At 38.9% G+C, this 20,225-nt stretch overlaps 1 protein-coding gene across 1 annotated transcript in view; it reads left to right on the top strand.

Moving 5' to 3' along the window:
* The window catches only part of CFAP99 (cilia and flagella associated protein 99), a 58,740-nt gene extending 38,964 nt beyond the window's left edge, over positions 1–19,776 (top strand). Inside the window, exons 10-15 of the mRNA XM_010179415.1 lie at positions 803–1,007; positions 2,464–2,605; positions 3,783–3,934; positions 8,248–8,453; positions 17,016–17,178; positions 19,615–19,776. Coding sequence (XP_010177717.1) covers positions 803–1,007; positions 2,464–2,605; positions 3,783–3,934; positions 8,248–8,453; positions 17,016–17,178; positions 19,615–19,776 — 1,030 coding nt within the window. The remainder of the gene's footprint in view (positions 1–802; positions 1,008–2,463; positions 2,606–3,782; positions 3,935–8,247; positions 8,454–17,015; positions 17,179–19,614) is intronic.
* Positions 19,777–20,225: the final 449 nt, after the last annotated feature.

Raw genomic sequence — 20,225 nt, 5'->3', positions numbered from 1 at the left:
TATATTACATATGATACTGTTCATTCTGTCTGGCAGAATTTTGTTCCACTCAGCAAAGGAATACATTTTCCCCATAACTTAACACTATTTTATATTGAGATTTAATCTGCAGCTGCATTTAACACACAACAGATGTATATAGACATATATATGTGCATTGGGGAGCTGCAGTAAGTGTCTCTGCCCTAATTCTTGGCTCTCTCAATCCTCTGCTCCAGGACTTTGATGGGCCTGCCTCAGGGCTTTGCTATGCTTTTCACTCTTAGCTGAGCACAAAAAATAAAAATGTGGTTTTGCTTAACAGCTGAACATTTCTTTGCCTCATTACAGCAATATTATGTAATTGACAAAATTCAAAATAGAAATAGAATTAAGCAGAGAAGGTTTTAGTTCTCTGTGGCCATGAAGATTGCCAAAGAGAAAAGTTATTTGTTCTACCTGTAAACAAAGTAATCCCCTGAGAAAATGTACATACCTTCAGCCTGATTCTCCTTGCTCCTTAGGAGAATCCATATGTAGCTAAAGTTTGCCCTCTCTTGGGGCTTTGTTTTACTGAAAACATTCAGGTCTATGCCCTCATACACGTTCTTACAGCCTGGCTTTACTAGGCTTTCCACACAGTAGGAATACCTCTTAGACTGGAGTTTAAATATGTCTTTCAAATGACTTTGTGATGACTGCCTTTTTTTCTCTGCAGAAATCAAACAACTTATATCACAGTGAACTCCTAGAAAGGTTTTACGAACCAAGGCAGGGCTGCAGAGCCAGATCCCTTGAACAGTATACTCCTTCTCTCTTGCAGAATTGAAAATTTGCTACAGGGGGCTAGAGACCCAACTGAATTCTTGGAATGGCAAAAACAGATGCATGGAAAAGATCTGGAAGAGCAGCTGGCTGAAATAGAGTGCAGGAGGCTTCAAGGGAAACTGAGTTTTGAAGAAGCAGTTGTAGCCCATCAGAATGTAATTCAAGAAAATAAGAAGAAAGCTGATCTAATGAGAGAAGAGGTAATACATGCAACATTGCTCAAATCCTGCTTACATTCAGTCAGTGCAGAACATACCACAGATGGTACCTACTATAAGAAGGTGTAAAAGTTCTGTACAGTGTCTTTACTCACTGGAGTCGGCAAACTATGGAAAAATTGAGCTATAACTTCCAGATACAGCAGTGCTTATACATTAAAGTATTTTTTACAAGTGTTTGATTTGATTTATAACACTTATGAAGTAAATTGGATAAAACAGAAGGTTAAAGCATTCTCCCCTATATTCATGTCATTGTGCATATCCTTTTTGAACAGATACTGAGATACTAAACACTATTTGCAATGAAATCACCTATATATGACTAATTTCATTGTCTTGTTAAAATGAGAACCACAAATATGAAAGAATTTGTTTTCTTAAACTGATAGAATTCAACTTACTTCATATTACCTGACATGCCTAGGTCTCTCTTAGGGGAAAATTCAGGCAGAGAACCATTTTTGGATCTATATACAAGGCAAACTGAATATTTATGCCAAGAAGTATTTTCACACAGTTTCCAATCTGGCAAATCACAGTTTCCCAAAAACATTGCTAGGTCTTTTCATTTTTTTTCCCAAACTCACATAATATTTTCCCAGTGCTTTTCCTATAAACTAAACACGTGATCAAGAAATAACTAATACTATAGATTTTAAAGTTTTCATAGTCACTATCACAGGCTTTTCTTTTCTGTTAGCCAGTTTGCTGCTATGCCCTGTAGGCCAGCCAGTATTTTTCTCTTGGCCCCTCTCACAGATGGCTCTGCAGTGTCTCAGCAATTTAAGATGCAACCACAAATGTACATGATTTTCATAAAGGCCACACTGCAAAAGGGAAACTTGCTTAATGAGTTCCTTCTCTGTCCTTTAAAAAAAAAAACTTTCAACCTTTTTTGGCGTTGAGTCTTCATGTCTGTTTAGACAAGCTGTAGAAAGAACTTGAAGTGAACCCTACTATGTACATGCATTCCTAGTCTGGGAAAATCCAGTTCCCTGCTTCCTGTTCATTTCCTTTGACACAGAAAGAAACATAATAGCCAAAAGTAGACTTTCTGTGTATTACAGAGATATGACTTAGACCCAAGAAGATCCTGCATGGACACAACAAGCTGCATATTATATGGGCACTCTTCTTGGTATCTGAAAACCAGATCCAGAGATGGCTTTTTTTGACTGCTTTTAGAAACATGTTGAAGGGAATCCTGGAAAATGGCAGTGCAAATGTTACAGAGGGCTGTTGAGGGTAAATAAAACATAGAGAGAGAAGCTTAAATCTAGGTCTCTATGTATTGTCCCCAGACAACGTCCTTTGCTACTTTTGTGGATGTTGTAATGCTTCAAGTCCATTTGTCCTTGTACTATTTCAATGTTTTGTGACACTCAGTTACCAACAGTTGTCAGGAATTTTATTAACCTGTTTTTTTGGGATTTAGAAAGCAGAGCTGATGCACCAGTATGCAGAGAAACGTCTACAGGAACAGAAAGAATTGAGAGAGCTGGTGGAACAGATCATGGAAGAACACAAGAATGCAAAGCAAGCAAAAGTAAAGCTCCAGAAATACAAACAGCAGATAGGTATCTATATATTGCCAAAAAAATGAGAGATTGTGCCAAATGTCCCCAAATTACTTTATCTTTCTTTTAATGTGCCAATTACATTTTTTACAGAAAGGAAAGAGAAGTTGAGGGAAAGATCCAGGCTATACATTCCCTTGAATGCATGAATATGAATTCCAGGAATAAGTTGGTAATGGGTAGATCAGAAATTCTAAGCTACTGGTCATGGGAAATAGTCTTTATTTGAAAGGGAGAAATACAGCACTAATGTTCTGCAACTAGTTTCCCTTCCATCTAAAAGTAGCATATGTGAATGACTGTACTTTTTGTCAAATCAAGTTATGAAGCTCAGATTCTTGTGATTCATATGATTAAGAAAGGATTTGCCTAGCAACCACTGTGAAAGAATCATGGCTCAAGATTATTGTCTTCTCTAGAGAGGACAGTCCAGAGAAGACTATAGCTAAGGAAGGAAAACCCATCTCCTAGAAGGACAGTATCACAAGGGAGAAAGATGTAGCACCTCCAAGACAGACCAGTTGTTAGGATGATGGGAAATAATGTTACTCATCCTCTATTATTCTTGAAGAAAATTCTCCAGTTAATGCATTAGCTAATGAAGTCCAGGGAGAAGGCTGTTCTGACTGGCATGGCTGCACATATGCCAATGCAATGCCACATTAACATCTACTGTATGAATAGGCTACCTCTAGTTGTGCATATTTTGGTGAGCAGACTTTTCTCTGCTTGCGTATCTCCATACTTGAATCAGTAAGGGCTGATGCAGGCAAGAGGGTGTTAGCCACTCTGAAAAGCCCTACCAGCCTTTGTAATTCAATAATTTCTATCACATATATAGCTTGAAAAACTATGAATATTTGCTATTTTCTAATACTTTTTTATTAAATAATGCAACAGCATGCACTACTTAGAACAGAAATTACAAAGCAGTAACTCAAAGTGCCTAAGTACATATACAGTATGTTTATGTGTTGAATAGAATGATAGATAGTGGAGGTGGGAAGTACTCATTTGTTTCTCTACTCATTCCTCCCACCAATGCCAGACTGTTCCCTCAAGTATTATTATTATCAGTATTATTATCGTTATTCACAAGTGCATATGAATTATCCTCCAGATGGACTACTTGTTAAGATATGCAGCCAGCTAACAGAGATTAGTTCTTTTCTTACAGTTCAGGAAGTTTGTGAAGAAAATCGAGAACTTCTTCGGCAAGCTTTAGAAGAAGAGGAGGAGAAGCTTAGGAAAAAATATGAACTAATTCAACAGATACGAGCTATTGAGTCTTTACCAAGCCTCAGACACAAGTTTGTTGATTTAACTGAGGTAAGCTCAAAAGGAAAACCTACTGTTTTTACATAAATGTGTATTGTACATGTTTCACACATTTGGAGGAACTGTGTGCAGATATGCATTAAGTACAAAGTGACCTCATGATACAGAGTTTAGAACTGAACTGGAACTTTCACAGAGTCGATAAAATTAAAATTTTACCAGGAAGAATATTTTGATGGTAAGTGAAATCTTAGTCCCCTTGAAATTTCTTCTAATTTTGCCACTAGGATCTGGGTTGATTCACAAATTAAATAAACATACATGGCTTGTCTGCAGAAACCATACAGAAGAAACAGGTCTTCCTCCCATGAGGCTGTTGGAACAGTCAATACGATGCTTTAATTTTATCTCCTGCTCCTCTGAAGAGAACTGAGCCATTCATTGATTCCAAAGTGACCTACTGTCTTTGCAGCCACCAGATAAATCCCCCACCTCATTTATCGGATTTTAGAATACATTTAATGTTAAAGTGTGAAATAAGTGAACAAGAATAAAATCAGCTCCTTAGATGTCCCATCCTCCTTTACTCTCTTTGGTTGCCTTTACGGCTTCTGCTATTATTTCTCCACTTCTTTTCCAGCCAAAGAAAGCAATTATCTTTTTTCAAACCCAGACTTACTCCACTCATTTATGAAGACATACTACTGAACCACAATGGAGAAAGCAGGGGAAAATAGGAAGAGTACAAAGAATTATTGTACACCACAGATACTGTAAACTGTCTGCATGGAAATGCCAAGAGGTACTCCAATCTATAGGTCTTCTACTGCTTCAGATAGAGTTGAACATGGTGTCAACCCTAAACAGCACCCTTAGCATATTTATATCTCACTGCATATTTATTACCCAGATGATTCAGTCATAAGATGTAGGCTGCAGAGACACAATAGTATAATGTAGTCGGATGTGGAAATGTCATGACTTTTTCAATCAGAACAACTTCTGTAACATGGTGCAGGCGGAAAGGTGACTAGAATGTCAGTGCATTCTTGGTTTTGAACCTAGTTCATTTCATTGCCACTTACAGTGCCTGTTGACCCCTCACACAGAACTTCCACTGAAATACTGTTTGTTTTTTAAGTACAGAATATGGCTTTAAATACATTTTCCCATCTAGCTCCTCTCAAAAGACAAAGCAGAAAGCCAGCAGGTTTCAAGTCATAGATGAAAAACTCATTTGAAATCCAAGCTTGTCCTGTGTATAAGGTTACTGAAGTGTGACGCTGCTGAAAATTGAGTGGCCATACAGGTCATATTGCAAGTACAAGAGAATGGACCTGAATGATACAAATGCGTAAGGAATTGGCTGGATGGCCACATCCAGATTTACAGTCAATGGCTCAATATCCAAGTGGAAACCAGTAATGAGTGGTGTCCCACAAGAGTCTGTACTGGGACCAATACTATTTACTGTCTTCCTTAATTTCATAGATAGTGGCATTAAGTGCACCCTCAGCAAGTTTGTGAATGCCACCAAGCTGGGTGGTGCAGTTGATGATACACTCGAGGAAAGGGACCTTGGCAGGCTTGAGGAGTGTGCCCATGTAAACCTCATGAAGTTCAGCAAGGCCAAGCGCAAGGTCCTGTACCTGGGTCAGAGCAGCCCCTGGTGTCAATACCGGCTGGGAGATTAATTGATTGAGACCAATTCTGAGTCCTGGAGAGAAGGAGTTGGGGTGTTTGGTAGATACAAAAATTTGATGTGAGCTGGCAATGTGCACTTGCAGCCCAGAAAGCCAACCATATCCTGGGCTGCACACTTCTTTTTAAGCTTGACCAGCAGGGAGGTGACTCTTCCCTCTGCTCTGCTCTTGTGAGACACCACCTGGAGTACTGCGTCCAGTTCAGGGGTCCCCAGTGCAAGAAAGACAAGGACCTATTAGAGTGGGTCCCGAGGAGGGCCACAGAAATTATCAGAGGCCTAGAACATCTCTCCTGTGAAGACAGGCTGAGAGAGTTGAGGTTGCTCCTGGAGAAAAGAATGCTCCGGGTAGACCTTATTGTGACCTTTCAGTATATAAAGGGGCTTAAAAGAAAGATGGAGAAAGATGTTTTACCAAGGCCTGTAGTGATAGGACAAGGGGCAATAGTTTTAAACTGAAAGAGGTTAGATATAGATTGGACATAAGGGAGAAATGGTTGCCCAGGGAATTTGTGGATGCCTCCTCCCTGGAAGTGTCCAAGGACAGGTTGGATCAGGCTTTGAGCAGCCTGGTCTGGTGGGAGATGTCCCTGACCATGGCAGGGGGGTTGGACTGGATGAGCTTTTTGGTCTCTTCCAACCCAAATTGTTCTATGATTCTGTATCTCAACTTCACAGTTCCCTTATTCTCACTATTACAATAGCACTCTGAGTGAATTAGCACACTTCTGGTGATAGCTTGCCCTGTTTTTTATCTTTCTTTTGTAGAAAGGCTTTTTCAGACTTAATGAAAAATTCCAAAAGGGTCCATAAAATTCTCATTCATTCTCATAATATTTAAAGTACCCAGTTCTTCCCTTAATGGCACTTAAGTTTCTTGAACACCAGCATTACCTCCTGCACAAATATAGGACTCTTCATATTTTAGGAACCATGTCACTGTCTTCACTGAATGTTTTTGAAATGCAGACACCCAAAATATTCACTCTCTACCATTCTATCCTTCTAGGAAATTCTCTTTCCTAGACCTTTTCGGTGTCTGATTGCCACACTCAAACACAACCACTGCCTTGTTGCAAAATATGTTCCCATTACTTCCTGCGAATACAACTTGATGGTCATTGACTATTTTGAATTAGAGGCAAGTTGTTACTGCACTTGCTATTTGCAAATTCACTCTAAATTGAAATCTGAGGAGATAAATGATGATTTACTGTTTTGGTAGCCTATGGTAGTACATATTTTTCAGAGAGATGCAAAAATAAAGACTGCTTAATATTGAACTCTTTTATCAGTCTTCTGATTAGTCTCCTACTGATGGTGACCAATGTTTAAGTCATATTTGGTACACATAAGGAGCGTGAAAGCAGAAACCACTGAACCAAAATGGAATAGTCAGACTTTAGGTGAAAAAAAGTGATTATTTTTTATTGACTCAACTTTTGAAGCTTTAGAAAGAGCAGCTATGGGAATCAAAACTGCAGGAAAGACTCTTGTTGATCTTAGAGGTGTCCCCAGGGACGGCCACTCAAAACACATCCTCCTTCACTGACAAGCTTGTATCATTAGGTTCTCCAGACTAACTCAAGAATAGGATCTATTAAGCACCGATATTGTAGTAGCAGAGAGCCAAGTTATTTGCCTTACTCTATTTTGTGGTTTTATTGCCCCTGCCCACCCCCCCACCCCAACCTTACTGTTTTCTTCATGTCTCTCAAGGTAAGGTTACCACCTTGACTTCCTACACACCCACATATTCCATTATAACATGCCATGGTACAAGATATACACAAAATATATGTACCAAAACTATGTTCAGATAGACAAAAGAATAATAGTTGGTGTGAAATGGGTTAAATTATCCAAAGAAAGCTACACAAAAGCTTGGTATTTGTGTAGGTTTATGCAAGTTTTCCATATATGCAGATGTATATATGTGTAGACAGGGGGAAAGGAAAAGTATATGTAAGAGTAAGCACCGAAAGCTTTGAGTGTTCCCAAATCTGTTTAGAAATCATCTGTCTTCATATGCAAACTAAAGTGCAGAAGTTTCTCATTACATCTCAGAATCAGGCTCATTATCCCTCTCATCATGAAGGGGATTTTAAAATGCCTTAATTAAACATTCAGGTTTGAATATTTTAACTTTGGGCATTAAGATCTGAATTCCCTGGATACAAACTGTTGTTTAGTTCTAGTCTTTTCTGATAAAAACAGTAGATGCCATCACAGATCAAATCCATACTTTGGAAATAGATAAATGCAAAAAAATTGTGTATTTTTTAGTCTGTTCTGGTTTTACAAACTAAAAAAAAATGCAGTTTTACACATTTTAAAACTTCAAAAGTCTAATTAAAGGTAAAAGATAAGTCAACTAGATTTTTTTGGACAGCAAATACATAATTATTATTAATCTACTGTATATTTCAGTGCTTTTTCATGAAATGTTCTATGAGCCTTGTGTTTTCACACAAGATAAGATCTACACCTTAAAAAACAGCTTGTAAATAACAGTTATGTTAGTTAGAGGCATCCCTATATTTCTTGAAGTCAAAATATATTCAGCATGATTTGGAATACAATCAAAATATTCTGGTTTTACTCATGTACTCTCCCCTTGGTATTTACAGTGTTTTTTAAACCTATATTTAATGTTCTCTAGACTGGCGGCCATGGTTTGTTTTGTGAAATGTCAATAGTGGAACTACGTGAACGCCTCGCTCTGCTCAAAGAAGCACAGAAGGAAGCAGAGGAAGAGAAGAGAGACCAGATAATTCATGAAAAACAAGCCAAGGAACAACTTCTTCTAGAGACACTGGACCAGATTTCCCTGTTCAGAGCAGAACTTGGACGAGCAGCTGCTTTAAAGTCAGTGTAAAACAGCACGTGACATTTAAGACATCTCTACTTTGTTAATATTTTGCTAGCCCCTTGAGGAGAAAAACAAGTAAAGAGCAACATACTGCCCTTTTGTAAACCAGTATGACTTTTGTCAAGGATTACACTGGGTCCAGGATTTCCTTTTTATTCTTGAAAATAATTAGTATCAGATGTAACAAATCTTTTTCATCATTTATGGCTGAAGAAGCTCTGTAGGCTAGTGCTGACAGTATTGCCCCAGGATTCAGAGCCAATACTATATATAGAGAAAGTAGTTCTGCCTTTCTTCTGTTCCCTTTCAGCTAATCAGGACTAATTTGATGTTATTAGAATCATCCTAGCTTGCCACTTAAATTGGTTTCTCACTGTCATCTAAACCAATACATTAGGGCTATCATTTTCTTCCTTGAACTTCATTTGTTATGTTAAAAGGCAGGCCTTATTCTAGTAGTTAAAAATATTTTTGGAAGGAGATTTTCTGATAACAATAAGAAGTTCTAAATTAAATATATTTTAGCAGTAGATCAAAGAGAAAATTCTTCGCTTAAAGGCTCTCTGATCAAATTATGTATTAATTATTCATATTTATTATTCATTATCATATTTATTATTCATTGTCATAAAGGATCCATAACCATCATAGATGTTTCATATATGCAGAAGACAGGTCCCTTTCACAAAGAGTTTAAAATCTAACTTAAAGCTATTTACAAATAAAGCTTAGCAGGAAGAAAGCCTGTGTAAAAGTATAAAAGATGGCACACAATCTTATGCCATTTTTACTGCATCTTGACTATTTGCCATTGTTTTCTTGCAAGTTGTCTTTCACCTGTTCCTTTTTGTAGGTTTGAGAGGTTCGTCCTTGTCGTGCCATATTTATTTTGCAAACAGATGTTCAGGCTGACATCCTAAAGACATACTCTCTCAGGCTAAAACCACACCTCTTTAGACATGTCTTAGATGTACATTTATTGCTGAGGTACCAAAGGCGGCTTCTTAGAGTTCAATTCATGTTACTGATTTATCATCCAGTTCTAAATTTCAATTACAGAAGGCAGTATTGATGTGTCCATTTAACTGGTTTTCACTAGTCCCAGCTCTAATTTGGTTTGTTGATGATAGTCTCCAAAGACTGGAGTTTTACTACGTTAGTACTTAAGACAGTTAATGAATTTAATGAATCAATAACTGCAGCTGCAGTGGACTGACTGCATAGGTCAGTGACGTCTCTTCTATGGCATATATTGAGAAAAGATTTTAAGACTAACGAGCCTGAAACAAAGCTGGAGCTGGAAACATACTCTCATTGCTAAACATTCACTGTGGGAGCCTGTGGGAGCAACTCAAGCTGCTGCTTTCCACCAAAGATGCAAACTAGACATTAAGAACTTGAGTACTATGTAAAACCTGTTTCACTAGTAACTACATAAAGAATTATTTGTTATGCTAGATGTGCAGTTTGTGAATTTTGTATAGTGCTGGGTTCCTTTAAAAAGACTCTGGCTTAATGCACCTCTAAAACTGTTCTGATCCTGAAATAAGCTATACTTGAATGAGAAGCTAGCCTTGATTCACTTTTTGTCCTGACATTTGAAATGTTTTTCAGAACAGACCAGCATGCCAGAGATGGCAGAATCCAAAAGAAATGAAACGCTTAATTTGCAAGCTTCTAGTCAGACTCATGATAAGTAACACAGTAATTTTAATAGAGTCCCGTTTGCTCTCCAAATAAAGACAAGAGAAAGTTTCATTATAGATGTTATAAAACATTTCCTTGCATGGCTCCCAGGCAATGTATGTACGTAACTTGAGAGCATCTACTATAAAGAAGCATCATCAAAGTATACCAGAAATAATGTTCTTTGGGAGTGTATTTAATGTATTTTCACCTAGAATGCGAATCTATGGTGTTATTTCTGTTAATATAGGAATACAGCATACTGACCTGTTTGCAAATGCTAGACACTTCGCTGCAGCTTTTATTTCTCTCTAAACAAACTATGGGCTTTGTGTGTAAATCTGATTTACATATCTTGAATCCTGAAATATCTATCAAATCAATGTGAGTGATTAATTGCTTGGGTTGTATTATTGGCAGAGTGCACAGGAGATGTAAAACCAAACTTTCATGTTTACAGAATTAATTCATAATTATAGGGATAGAATAGCAAATCTTACCAATAGTCTTTGTAAGATAGCTTTATGCATCAATATAAAATTACACATTGTATCTTAAATTGCATTATGTTAAAGACTACTGCTAAGCAGCTAAAGTACAGTGGTTAAGCTTTGCTAAACAAATGTGCTTTAGTGTCAGCAGGAGTTTAACTGGGTCCCTACCAAACAGGCTCCTTTCAACATCATTTACAAACAGACATCCATCAACACAAAAGCAGCACATTGAGCAGGCATATAATGAGCTATATTAAGCAATATAGGAAACAGAACATGAAAAATTACAGAAATGTCCGCCTCTAGTAGATTGCAAGTTGTGACACCCATCACAGCAGTGGCTTTTCGAGTGCTTGCAGAACACTTAAGAATCAGTCCAGTATTTATGCAGAACACTCTTTAATTGCTACAACTTCACACAGCTTGAAAATCAGCACTGGTATATGAAGTGGACAAACATTTGAGTTCTCAGCTTTCAGACATGAGCACCAAAAGATTTATGAGTGTTAATGTACTGAAGTGATGTGCCTGTATACTTCAGGTATCATTCCCTTTCATTCCAGTGAGGCTCCATCTATTACTGCGAGTGATTTACTTCACTAAGAACCAAGCAACAGATCAAACCAGTTGGTGCTGAGGCTCCCTCCCTCCACATTATCCGTGATTTGGAGGTTTTTACTTCAGGTTGGATTTAGTCTGGTCTTAGAACTGCATGCTCTCACCATTCACAGGATTTAAAGCTGCTCAGAGGAAAGTTACCCCACCAAACTTCTCATACTCAGTTCCTGGATCCTCTGCAAGCCCATCTAGTGAACACCACACCATGCTTTTGTTTGTCTTGCATAAATGACAGTAGCACATCCATACCCCCAACAGCCACTGGCACATGTGAAGTACGCTGAAGCCAGCCTTATTTCTGTTCTTGCTCATGTTCCTGCCTTGTTTGTTTTTCTGCTCATTTTCGAGTTACACAATGGTGTCTGCTGCCCCAGCCTCCTCCCCTCTCCAAGTCAGGGCAACATTCAAATGAAGGTAGCAACTGCTCTTCCAGGGCAACACTCTGAACCGACATTAATCATCCTTGACTTCCATGTATGAGGAAGAAAAATCAGAAAATTGTTACGAGGAACAATACGCGCAGACTCCCACCAACACAAAAGCTTCCCATATCCCCATCTTGCACTGTAGTAACGGTGTAGCATGCTGGGGTCTCAGCACTGGATTACAAATGATGGTGTGTGCTTGCCAAGGCAGCAGAGAACTCTTTCCTCTCCCTGCCACTGCCAGCGGCACTGACCACAGACCAGTATAACACCTCTCAGCCTGAACTGGGGAGGAGTGGAAATAGCATGAGGGCAGCCATGGCAAGGGAAAAGTAGAACGAGCTCCCTAAAGCAGGCGTTGCCTGGAGTGTCCAGGTCTGTGGGGGGGTCAAAGGCCTTTTGGGCAAAGAGGGGAGAATGGAGCCCCATCCGCCCAAACCTTCAACACACCCTAGCAGCACAACCCTCTGATGCAGCACACAAGTGAAGGAAGGGGCAGACAGTATACAGAAGTGGAAAGATAAAACAGGGGAACATGTACCATGCTATCCCCACGCGTGGCTCTTGCTTCAGTTCTTCAAAACATAGCCTAGAATAATGAAAAAGCCTGAATAGTTAGAAATACAAGGGGCTTTGGTCTGATACTTCATAATATTAGTGATTTAATTAATTTCACAATTTTAATAAATACTTAAGGTTCTATGTAAGTTTGCAACAAGGAGGTAAGATTTAGTTTCTCAGTCCCTATTCCTGGTAATGAGCTCTTCACTAGCACTGAAACAGGAGGAATTTTATCAGCAATGATGGATCAGAAACTTTACCATATGAAGAGAGGCTGTAAAGAAGACAGAGCCATGCTTTTCTTAGTGGTGGCCAATGAGAGGACAAGAGGCAGAAGAGGAGACAGGAGGTTCCCTCTGAATATCAGGAAATGCTTTTTTACTGTGATGGTGACAGGGCACTGGCACAGGTTGCCCAGAGAGGTTGTGGAGTCTGCCATCCTTGGAGCTATCCAGAAGTCTGGACATGGTCCTGGGCAACTGGCCCTGCTTGAGCAGTTGTGGGTGGACAAGATGACCTGCAGAGGACCCTTCCAACCTCAACCATTCTGTAACTCTCTGAACGAACTTTGATTATACAGCTTCATAATCCCTATTTCAAACAAGGAAAACACTGTTGTGAATAACAATCACTTCCCCACCTAAAATTAGGTGCTTAATAAGTTAATTGTTTTGGAAGCAAGTCAGATTTTGAGTGCTTAAATCCCTCACATTAGTACAAAATAGTAATCAATCTAACTGTAGTGTTCTTAAATGTCTAAATAGCAATTCCCTTAACAGTGAACTGTTAACTGGTGGATACATCCATTTTCTGCACTGCAGTAACTAAGAATTATATAGTACAGGACAGAAAAAAGGCAAGATACTGTGACGTACCAACAGCCCTAGCCACTGAGACTGAGAGTATGAGGAAATACATTTTTAAAAAATGGTTTATAGCACTATAAGGCAATCCTGCTTCTGCTTTTAAAAATATGTTTGTGTTTGTTGCACAAGACTTCATTTTGTAAGGTGAGCTTATAAATACAGTCCTAACTGCTTAAATTGGTATTTTGGCACCTAGAATGGTCAGGTAAACGGCTCCATCTCTTGCAAGTTATTGAATGAGTTAAGAGCTGTCTCTGATAAGCCTGTCTCCTGATACTTTGGATGTACAGCTGGAGTTTGAAAATGTAAATGAAAAGCAAAATGCAGTTTTCAGGAGGAATCCTCTGTGCAAATCTTCAGACTCCTCGTTTTTTAAACACAGCTGAGAAGGCTTAATTCAACTGTTCCATGTGTTTTCATTTCCTACAGGAAAACCTTTAGAGTCCATTTGGCCAGATGTTAAAATTGCAGGGCAGAGAGTTAAGTAATTGCAAGGGATATGTAAGTATCCCTCCCTTATGTAAGACTGCCAAACTCCATGACAAGTTAATAAATGTGACGTAAAAAAATACTTATATATTTTTAAAATTCATTACATTTACTAAGGAAATCATTGATACAACAAATAGGGATGTCAACTGCACTTTACGATGCCTGGAATTTTAAAAAGAAAGACACATTTTACCCATCACTGATGGAATTTTTCTGTACTTCATCATCGTGAGCGAAAACCTTTCTGCTGTTGACTGCACACATAGCTTACACAGAAAGTGAACAGTGAATAAATCAGTGGTAGATAAAGAAATTTTCACTGTTTGCTTTTGTATCTGTATTCTGTTGAATTTTTCATTAATACCTTACTTTTCCTCCTTTGAGTAGCTTATATGTACACCCTACACTGCTACAAACTCCCATAAGCACGTTCAAGAATCTCATCTTGTTCCTTAACAATAAAAGGTACTTTCTGAAAGGTCACTAAGCAAAAAGTAGAGTTTTTAAAACCATTTCAAACAAATGCTTAAAAAAATATTACCATTTCTTTCAAAGTCTTTGGTAGTTTTTTTGATTTTTTTAAGTATGACAGACTGACAAAGGGAAGGAAGACTCTTGTCTGAGACCAAAAGAGAAGAAAATTAACAAATTCTCCTTTGGACCACGGCTTTGACATTACATTTCAGGAACTAGTACTATCCTTAAAGATTGCTTTTCATTCAAGGTGCTCATTCAATACCAGTAGCTGGTAAATAACCTTAAGAGTAAAATTATAATGGTTTCTGAGTATTTCTTCATAAATTATAACATACTTTTCTATTGAATCTGGAGAGGATTTTTTCTAACTATCTACTACCCAATTCTGACTGGCTGTGACCTTACTTAGAACATACCTGCTATGGGGTGACAGAGCTTTTTCTCTTGAGTTTTTTTTTTCCTCTTAAGCTTTTTCTGTCTCGAGTCCTGAAAGTTCTCAGCTGAACATCACACAAAAAGAGAATTTAACATTTCTTTTCTCTCCCTCTCTGAGGGAGCTGGGTCTCTTTAGTTTGCAAAAGAGGAGACTGAGGGGAGACCTCATTCATGTTTATAAATATTTAAAGGGTGAGTGTCACGAGGATGGAGCCAGGCTCTTCTCGGTGACAAACAATGATAGGACAAGGGGTAATGGGCACAAGCTGGAACACAGGAGGTTCCACTTAAATTGGAGAAGAAACTTCTTCTCAGTGAGGGTGACAGAGCACTGGACCAGGCTGCCCAGAGAGGTTGTGGAGTCTCCTTCTCTGGAGACATTCAAAACCCGCCTGGACGCCTTCCTGTGCAACCTCATCTAGGTGTTCCTGCTCCGGCAGGGGGATTGGACTGGATGATCTTTTGAGGTCCCTTCCAATCCCTAACGTTCTGTGATTCTGTGTGATTCCTTCCCCTCTTTGAGTTTCTGTTATGATGTGGAGTGGCATCTGAAAATCTATGGGATTGGCAGCTTTTTGGAATAACGTAGATGACTGGCACATGACTTCATGTAGAAGAGGATTGAATATTCGTCTTAGGATAAGCAACTATTTACAAAGTTAATTCAGAAGCAGCTGCTTCATGATGTTGAACCTCCTGCTGTATTTCCTGTAATTGTATTTACAAGAATCTGGATTTGCATGTAATGAAAGGTTTTGCAGCTTATTCTCACTGACAATATTTAATCATCAAGTGTTTACCTAAAACCTCATTGTTATATTCTCCTGCATCCCTTGGAATGCAGTGGCTTGTTACAATGCAAATAGAAATAATCCACGTTCTCAATTAGATTAAATGATAGTACATAATTTTCAGATTTACAGAATAGTGTTAAAAATTGATGTCAGTGTGACAGAGCATGTCATGGTATTTAAAAGGGTAAGGAAGTGTTGGCCTAAGGAGATAGCATGACACAACCAGCAGAGAGGTTCAGGAAGTGTCTTAGGGAAAGCAACCGTAAATGAGAAGCCAAGCTTAACTATGCCCCTTATTTAGAGTTCATACTCCCATTTCAGAATGTAACCCATGTCAAACCTCCCCTTCACCCCATTCCTGAGGATTTTGGGAACTGTAGTCCAAAATGGCTGCTCTGAAGAATACCTGCTGTTACAGACAGCTTCCTATCAGCAAAGATGAAGCTGACAAGATAGACAAAAGCTACCTCTCCCAAGATGAAAAAAGTGTTTGGATCCCTGGAATCTGGATACAGACACTTTTTAAGGAAAATTGGTGGGTTTAGCATCAGAAGGAAGTTCTTCCTTCTTCCTCTTCCTCCAGCTCCTTGAAAAGATGTGCCTTATACTGAAAACATTGTGGTATAAGACCCGAGAGATAAGGGAAGAGTTCTGTTGTAAAACATTTCCAAGGGGCAACCTGTCTGTGAAATCAGTGCTGCCACTGAGAGGTTAACAGTTACTGAATCGGCTGAATGGTGCCCCAGTGCACTCTGCTTCTCGTCACTTGGAGCCTTAATCCAGTTTCCAATAAAAGCAATTGTAATGTTGTACTACTGCAATATAAAAGGACCTTCACAAAGCTGCCCTTGCAAGCTGAGAGAAGGCATCAGCTCTAACCTATATATAATAATGTTTTATCTTTGGTACATCTGACACTTATTTCAGCTCTGAATTTGGCCAGAGAATCACAGCAGCTCATGACACAATACTAATACTACGGTTTGATCATGCTGAGACGAATTCAAGGGCAGTGTTGAATCAAAGAAAAAGCTGGATGTTAAGTAAACTGGTGTAATCTGTATGAAGAAGTTGTAAGTAAATTGTGCCAGCTGGGTGAAAGTAAGCAAAACCAGATAACATGTAAACTCCAGATCACAGAAAAGGAGCTATAGTAGAAGGAATGAAAAGGAAGATACCTCATAACCCCTCTCAGGCCTTACTTTTATGCTGCACATGGTGCTATCAATATATGCTCACCTAGACCAACTAACCTTAATTAATACATCACTATCCCATAAATTCTGAATCTGGGCACTGAGATTACACAGAAATCTTTCATTTGCCAAGGAATACAATTGAGATGAATACTAATAGTCATACAAGGGAAAATCCATAGTTCTCACAATCAAAAAGCTGCAGTATTATCAAGTTTTGCACATGTTTTTTCTAAAGAATGTCATGTCAGGCTTGAAATACTTGAGATATTGTCATCATAGCATCCTGTGGGAAGAAATTATTCTATACTGTTTAGCAATGCTGTTCTGTAAACAACGACTAAGCTGTGAATACCACATTCATTGAGCTATTAAGATTTAAAACAGTTTTGAGCCTAGCTGGCTCCCAGAGCAAGAGAAAATTCATTATTATCAAGGTAATATATGCTCAGCTGGATTTATTCTGTGGGTTGATACTATTTTACCATCTCATTGCTGTTTTTTGATTTTGCAGGCAAGAAGAAAAGAAAAGAAAGTCCCAATCTGCTGAAAGGCCTGTGAAAGATGAACGCGTTTTAAACCTGCAGAAAAAGATTGCAGAAAAAGCAATGGAGCGTAAAAAGCAAGAAGAACTCTTAAAGATTACCGCCCCGAAAAGCAGCATCGCACCAAAGAAGGTTGGGACTTACATAAGGAGAAAAGCTCTGTAGTACACCCGCTGTTCACAGACCTTTGCTCCACTGCCAGCGCTGGCAGGGGGCAGAGGCAGATGGTGCCACACATGACTGGCAATAGCAACTCCCTGCTTCCTGTGCAGGCACAATTTTCCCAGACCATGGCCTTGACCTCACCTTCTTGTCACACGTTCTGCTCCCACAGAGCAGGGCTCATGCACGCAACGTTCAGCTTACCACTTGTACTACCACAAACTCTGAAACAGCATCTTACCCCCTAACTCTTGTCTTTCTCAGTCTCCTATCACACACATCCTATTACACCAAACTAGGGTACTCACCCCCTCGCTCACCAAAGGCATATTCCAGTTTCTCATTCCTAGGCTTTTTACCTTGCTTTTCCTCAGCCCAGTCCCACCACATCGAACGGAAGCACCCATAGCCCTGTAGGCTTTAGGCTGGTTCACACTGGTTGTGTTTCCTCTTGTCTTTCTCAGTCTCCTATCACACACATCCTATTACACCAAACTAGGGTACTCACCCCCTCGCTCACCAAAGGCATATTCCAGTTTCTCATTCCTAGGCTTTTTACCTTGCTTTTCCTCAGCCCAGTCCCACCACATCGAACGGAAGCACCCATAGCCCTGTAGGCTTTAGGCTGGTTCACACTGGTTGTGTTTCCTCGGCAAGCGTCTCAAGACAAGCGGTGAGGAACTGCTGCTGCTGCTGCTGCTGCTGCTGCCTCTGCCATTGCCTCATGCATGCATAACATTTAGGAGTGGTTCATATACCAGTAATAGCACACGTACCACAGCATATGGAACACCGCAGTGAACAGTCATGATGGGATCACTCTTTAAAAGCTGTACTAGCCCAGTGTAAAATTAGAACTAAATCTCCCAATCCGTTAAAATAATAGCTCTTTACCTATTCTGTGAGAAAGTTAGATGAAGCTGAATTCACTGAAAAGGAAAACTGTCTTTTTCAAGTGTGTATAGTTTAAAAACCAAAACAGCGAATCCCCATTTCAGGCAAGCAAAACATGTAGGTGTTTATATAGACAACTAGGTCTATCCTTTTTAGCAAAAATCATTGAAGACCTATTTGAAGAAAGCATTTCCTAACTCTGAATGGCTTTCTGAACTGAGATTTTGAATACCTGCTTAAACACTTTACTGAATGGAATCCAGAGTAAAGTAGAAGCAATAAATGCAGGCTTCAGAGGAAAGTAGCCGTATAATTACAAACTTGAGACATTTTTAAAATAAACAAAGAGAAACCTGTAAATCCACAGCTAGAACTGTTGACTACCTGATGTGAATCTGTACGAGTGCCCTGGTGTCATATAAATGAGCAAAAAAGCTAAGGTTTGAAAGTTGTTTTGATGTTAGATTTTGCCTTTTTCTTGAGCTCAGCTTTGCACAGGAAGTCTCTTAAGATGTCACAGTGCTTTTGTTTATGTTCTGCTCAGACGTTAAGACATCTGTAAGAAAAAAAAAAAGGAAGAAAAAACCAATTGAAAAAATTCAAGGTTACTATAAATTATTTAGCTGTTTTGGTGTACCTCCCATCAGTGCTGTCCAGTGGCTCAATTCTGGTCAGATATGTTTGGCAGCATCTTTATTTTAGTTTAACTGCATATACCTGAAAACGGTGTTAGTGTGACTATAGGAGAAAATTCTTCCCTTAATTGTAATGCAATAGGTATCTGGCAATTAGTTTGTACTGCTACCTTTTAGGTTTCTCAATAAGTAGAGAAAAAAAGTGACACTAAGCCCTTGTATTAAGATTCCAAGTCCAGATTATGGCTTTAGTTACATTTGTGATGGCCCTTTAGGCCCAATGGGTTTGTGCTGATATAAGTCAAGGTAACATTTGTTTATAAATCACTACTACATTCTAAATAAAACAGAATTTATATTGCGATTTGGAAAACTAACCAGAAGAAAAACTACCCCTACTGAAAAAAAAAATATTTTTCTAGTATTTTAAGCAAAGAATCAAGGGAAAAAGTAGCATTTTCTGTTTGTTCTGAGCTTTTTTGGGAATGCTCTCTTATGAACCCAGCTTTTCACTCAGCAAACCTGTAGAGTCTGACAGGGTTTGTTCAACTGTTCATTTATGCCTTCAAGAATAATCTGTTAACAAAGAAAGAACATAAGATAGCAGCATCAGAACAAACCATCCAAATGTAGTTTTATCTTGACTTAACATTCTGTGGAGTCTTGCAGCTGTGTTTAATTCATCTTAAACAGGGCAGCCCGCTCAAGTCACCTTTCTGTTCATCATGCCTGGTTTGATGTTGACAAGTTTCCCAATCCTGTTAGTACATAAACTGTGTTGCCAGCCAGCCAGATAATCAAATAGAAGTTCAGTGCATCCTCTAAAGAGAGCCACTGTATTTTCTACAGTCTGATCATCTGTGTCTCTTTCCTGCAGGATTCTTGGCAGTGGAACCACTGGAAAGAACTGGAAAAGAGTCGGGAACGCCAGTTCAAGATCTTTCAACATGGCTCCACAGTCAGAGAAATGGCTCCAAAAATGCTGCCCATGAGGCAGCAAGAAGTGGAGCCACAGTCTGTACATTGCGCTGTGAAGTGAAATAAAAGACATTTGGAACAAATTCAGGCCTGCTGGAAATCTCCCAGTGTGCCTATTTACTACAAGGTTGAATTTTAATCTTTACTTCACCTTGACAGTGTGATTAAAAAAAAACTGGGTCATACAGGCACAATAGAATAAAAATGTGTTAAAATTTTTTTGCAATCGAATTTTATTTTTAAGCTATAATGGTACTTTTTTTTTTCTGTTAGAATCAAAAGCTTTAAGAAACCGAAACCTTACTATTAGAACTTCTACAGCAGAATGGCAAATATGTGAGTAAAGATGTTGAGATTTGTATTTCTGTTATCATTGTATACCATGCAATGGTTTGCTACGTTCATCTTCCAAAAGAATAAAAATGAGGGCTGTCGTGGTTTAGGCCCAGTGCATAACTGAGCACCACAATACCCCGAAAAGGGCTAATCAAAATAAGGGCTGGGAGGGCT

The sequence above is a fragment of the Mesitornis unicolor genome, unplaced genomic scaffold (genome assembly GCF_000695765.1).
Source record: "Mesitornis unicolor isolate BGI_N332 unplaced genomic scaffold, ASM69576v1 scaffold912, whole genome shotgun sequence".
Taxonomy (NCBI): Eukaryota; Metazoa; Chordata; class Aves; order Mesitornithiformes; family Mesitornithidae; genus Mesitornis; species Mesitornis unicolor.
The sequence above is the reverse complement of the archived record's forward strand: the minus strand, read 5'-3'. Positions and strand labels throughout refer to the sequence as shown.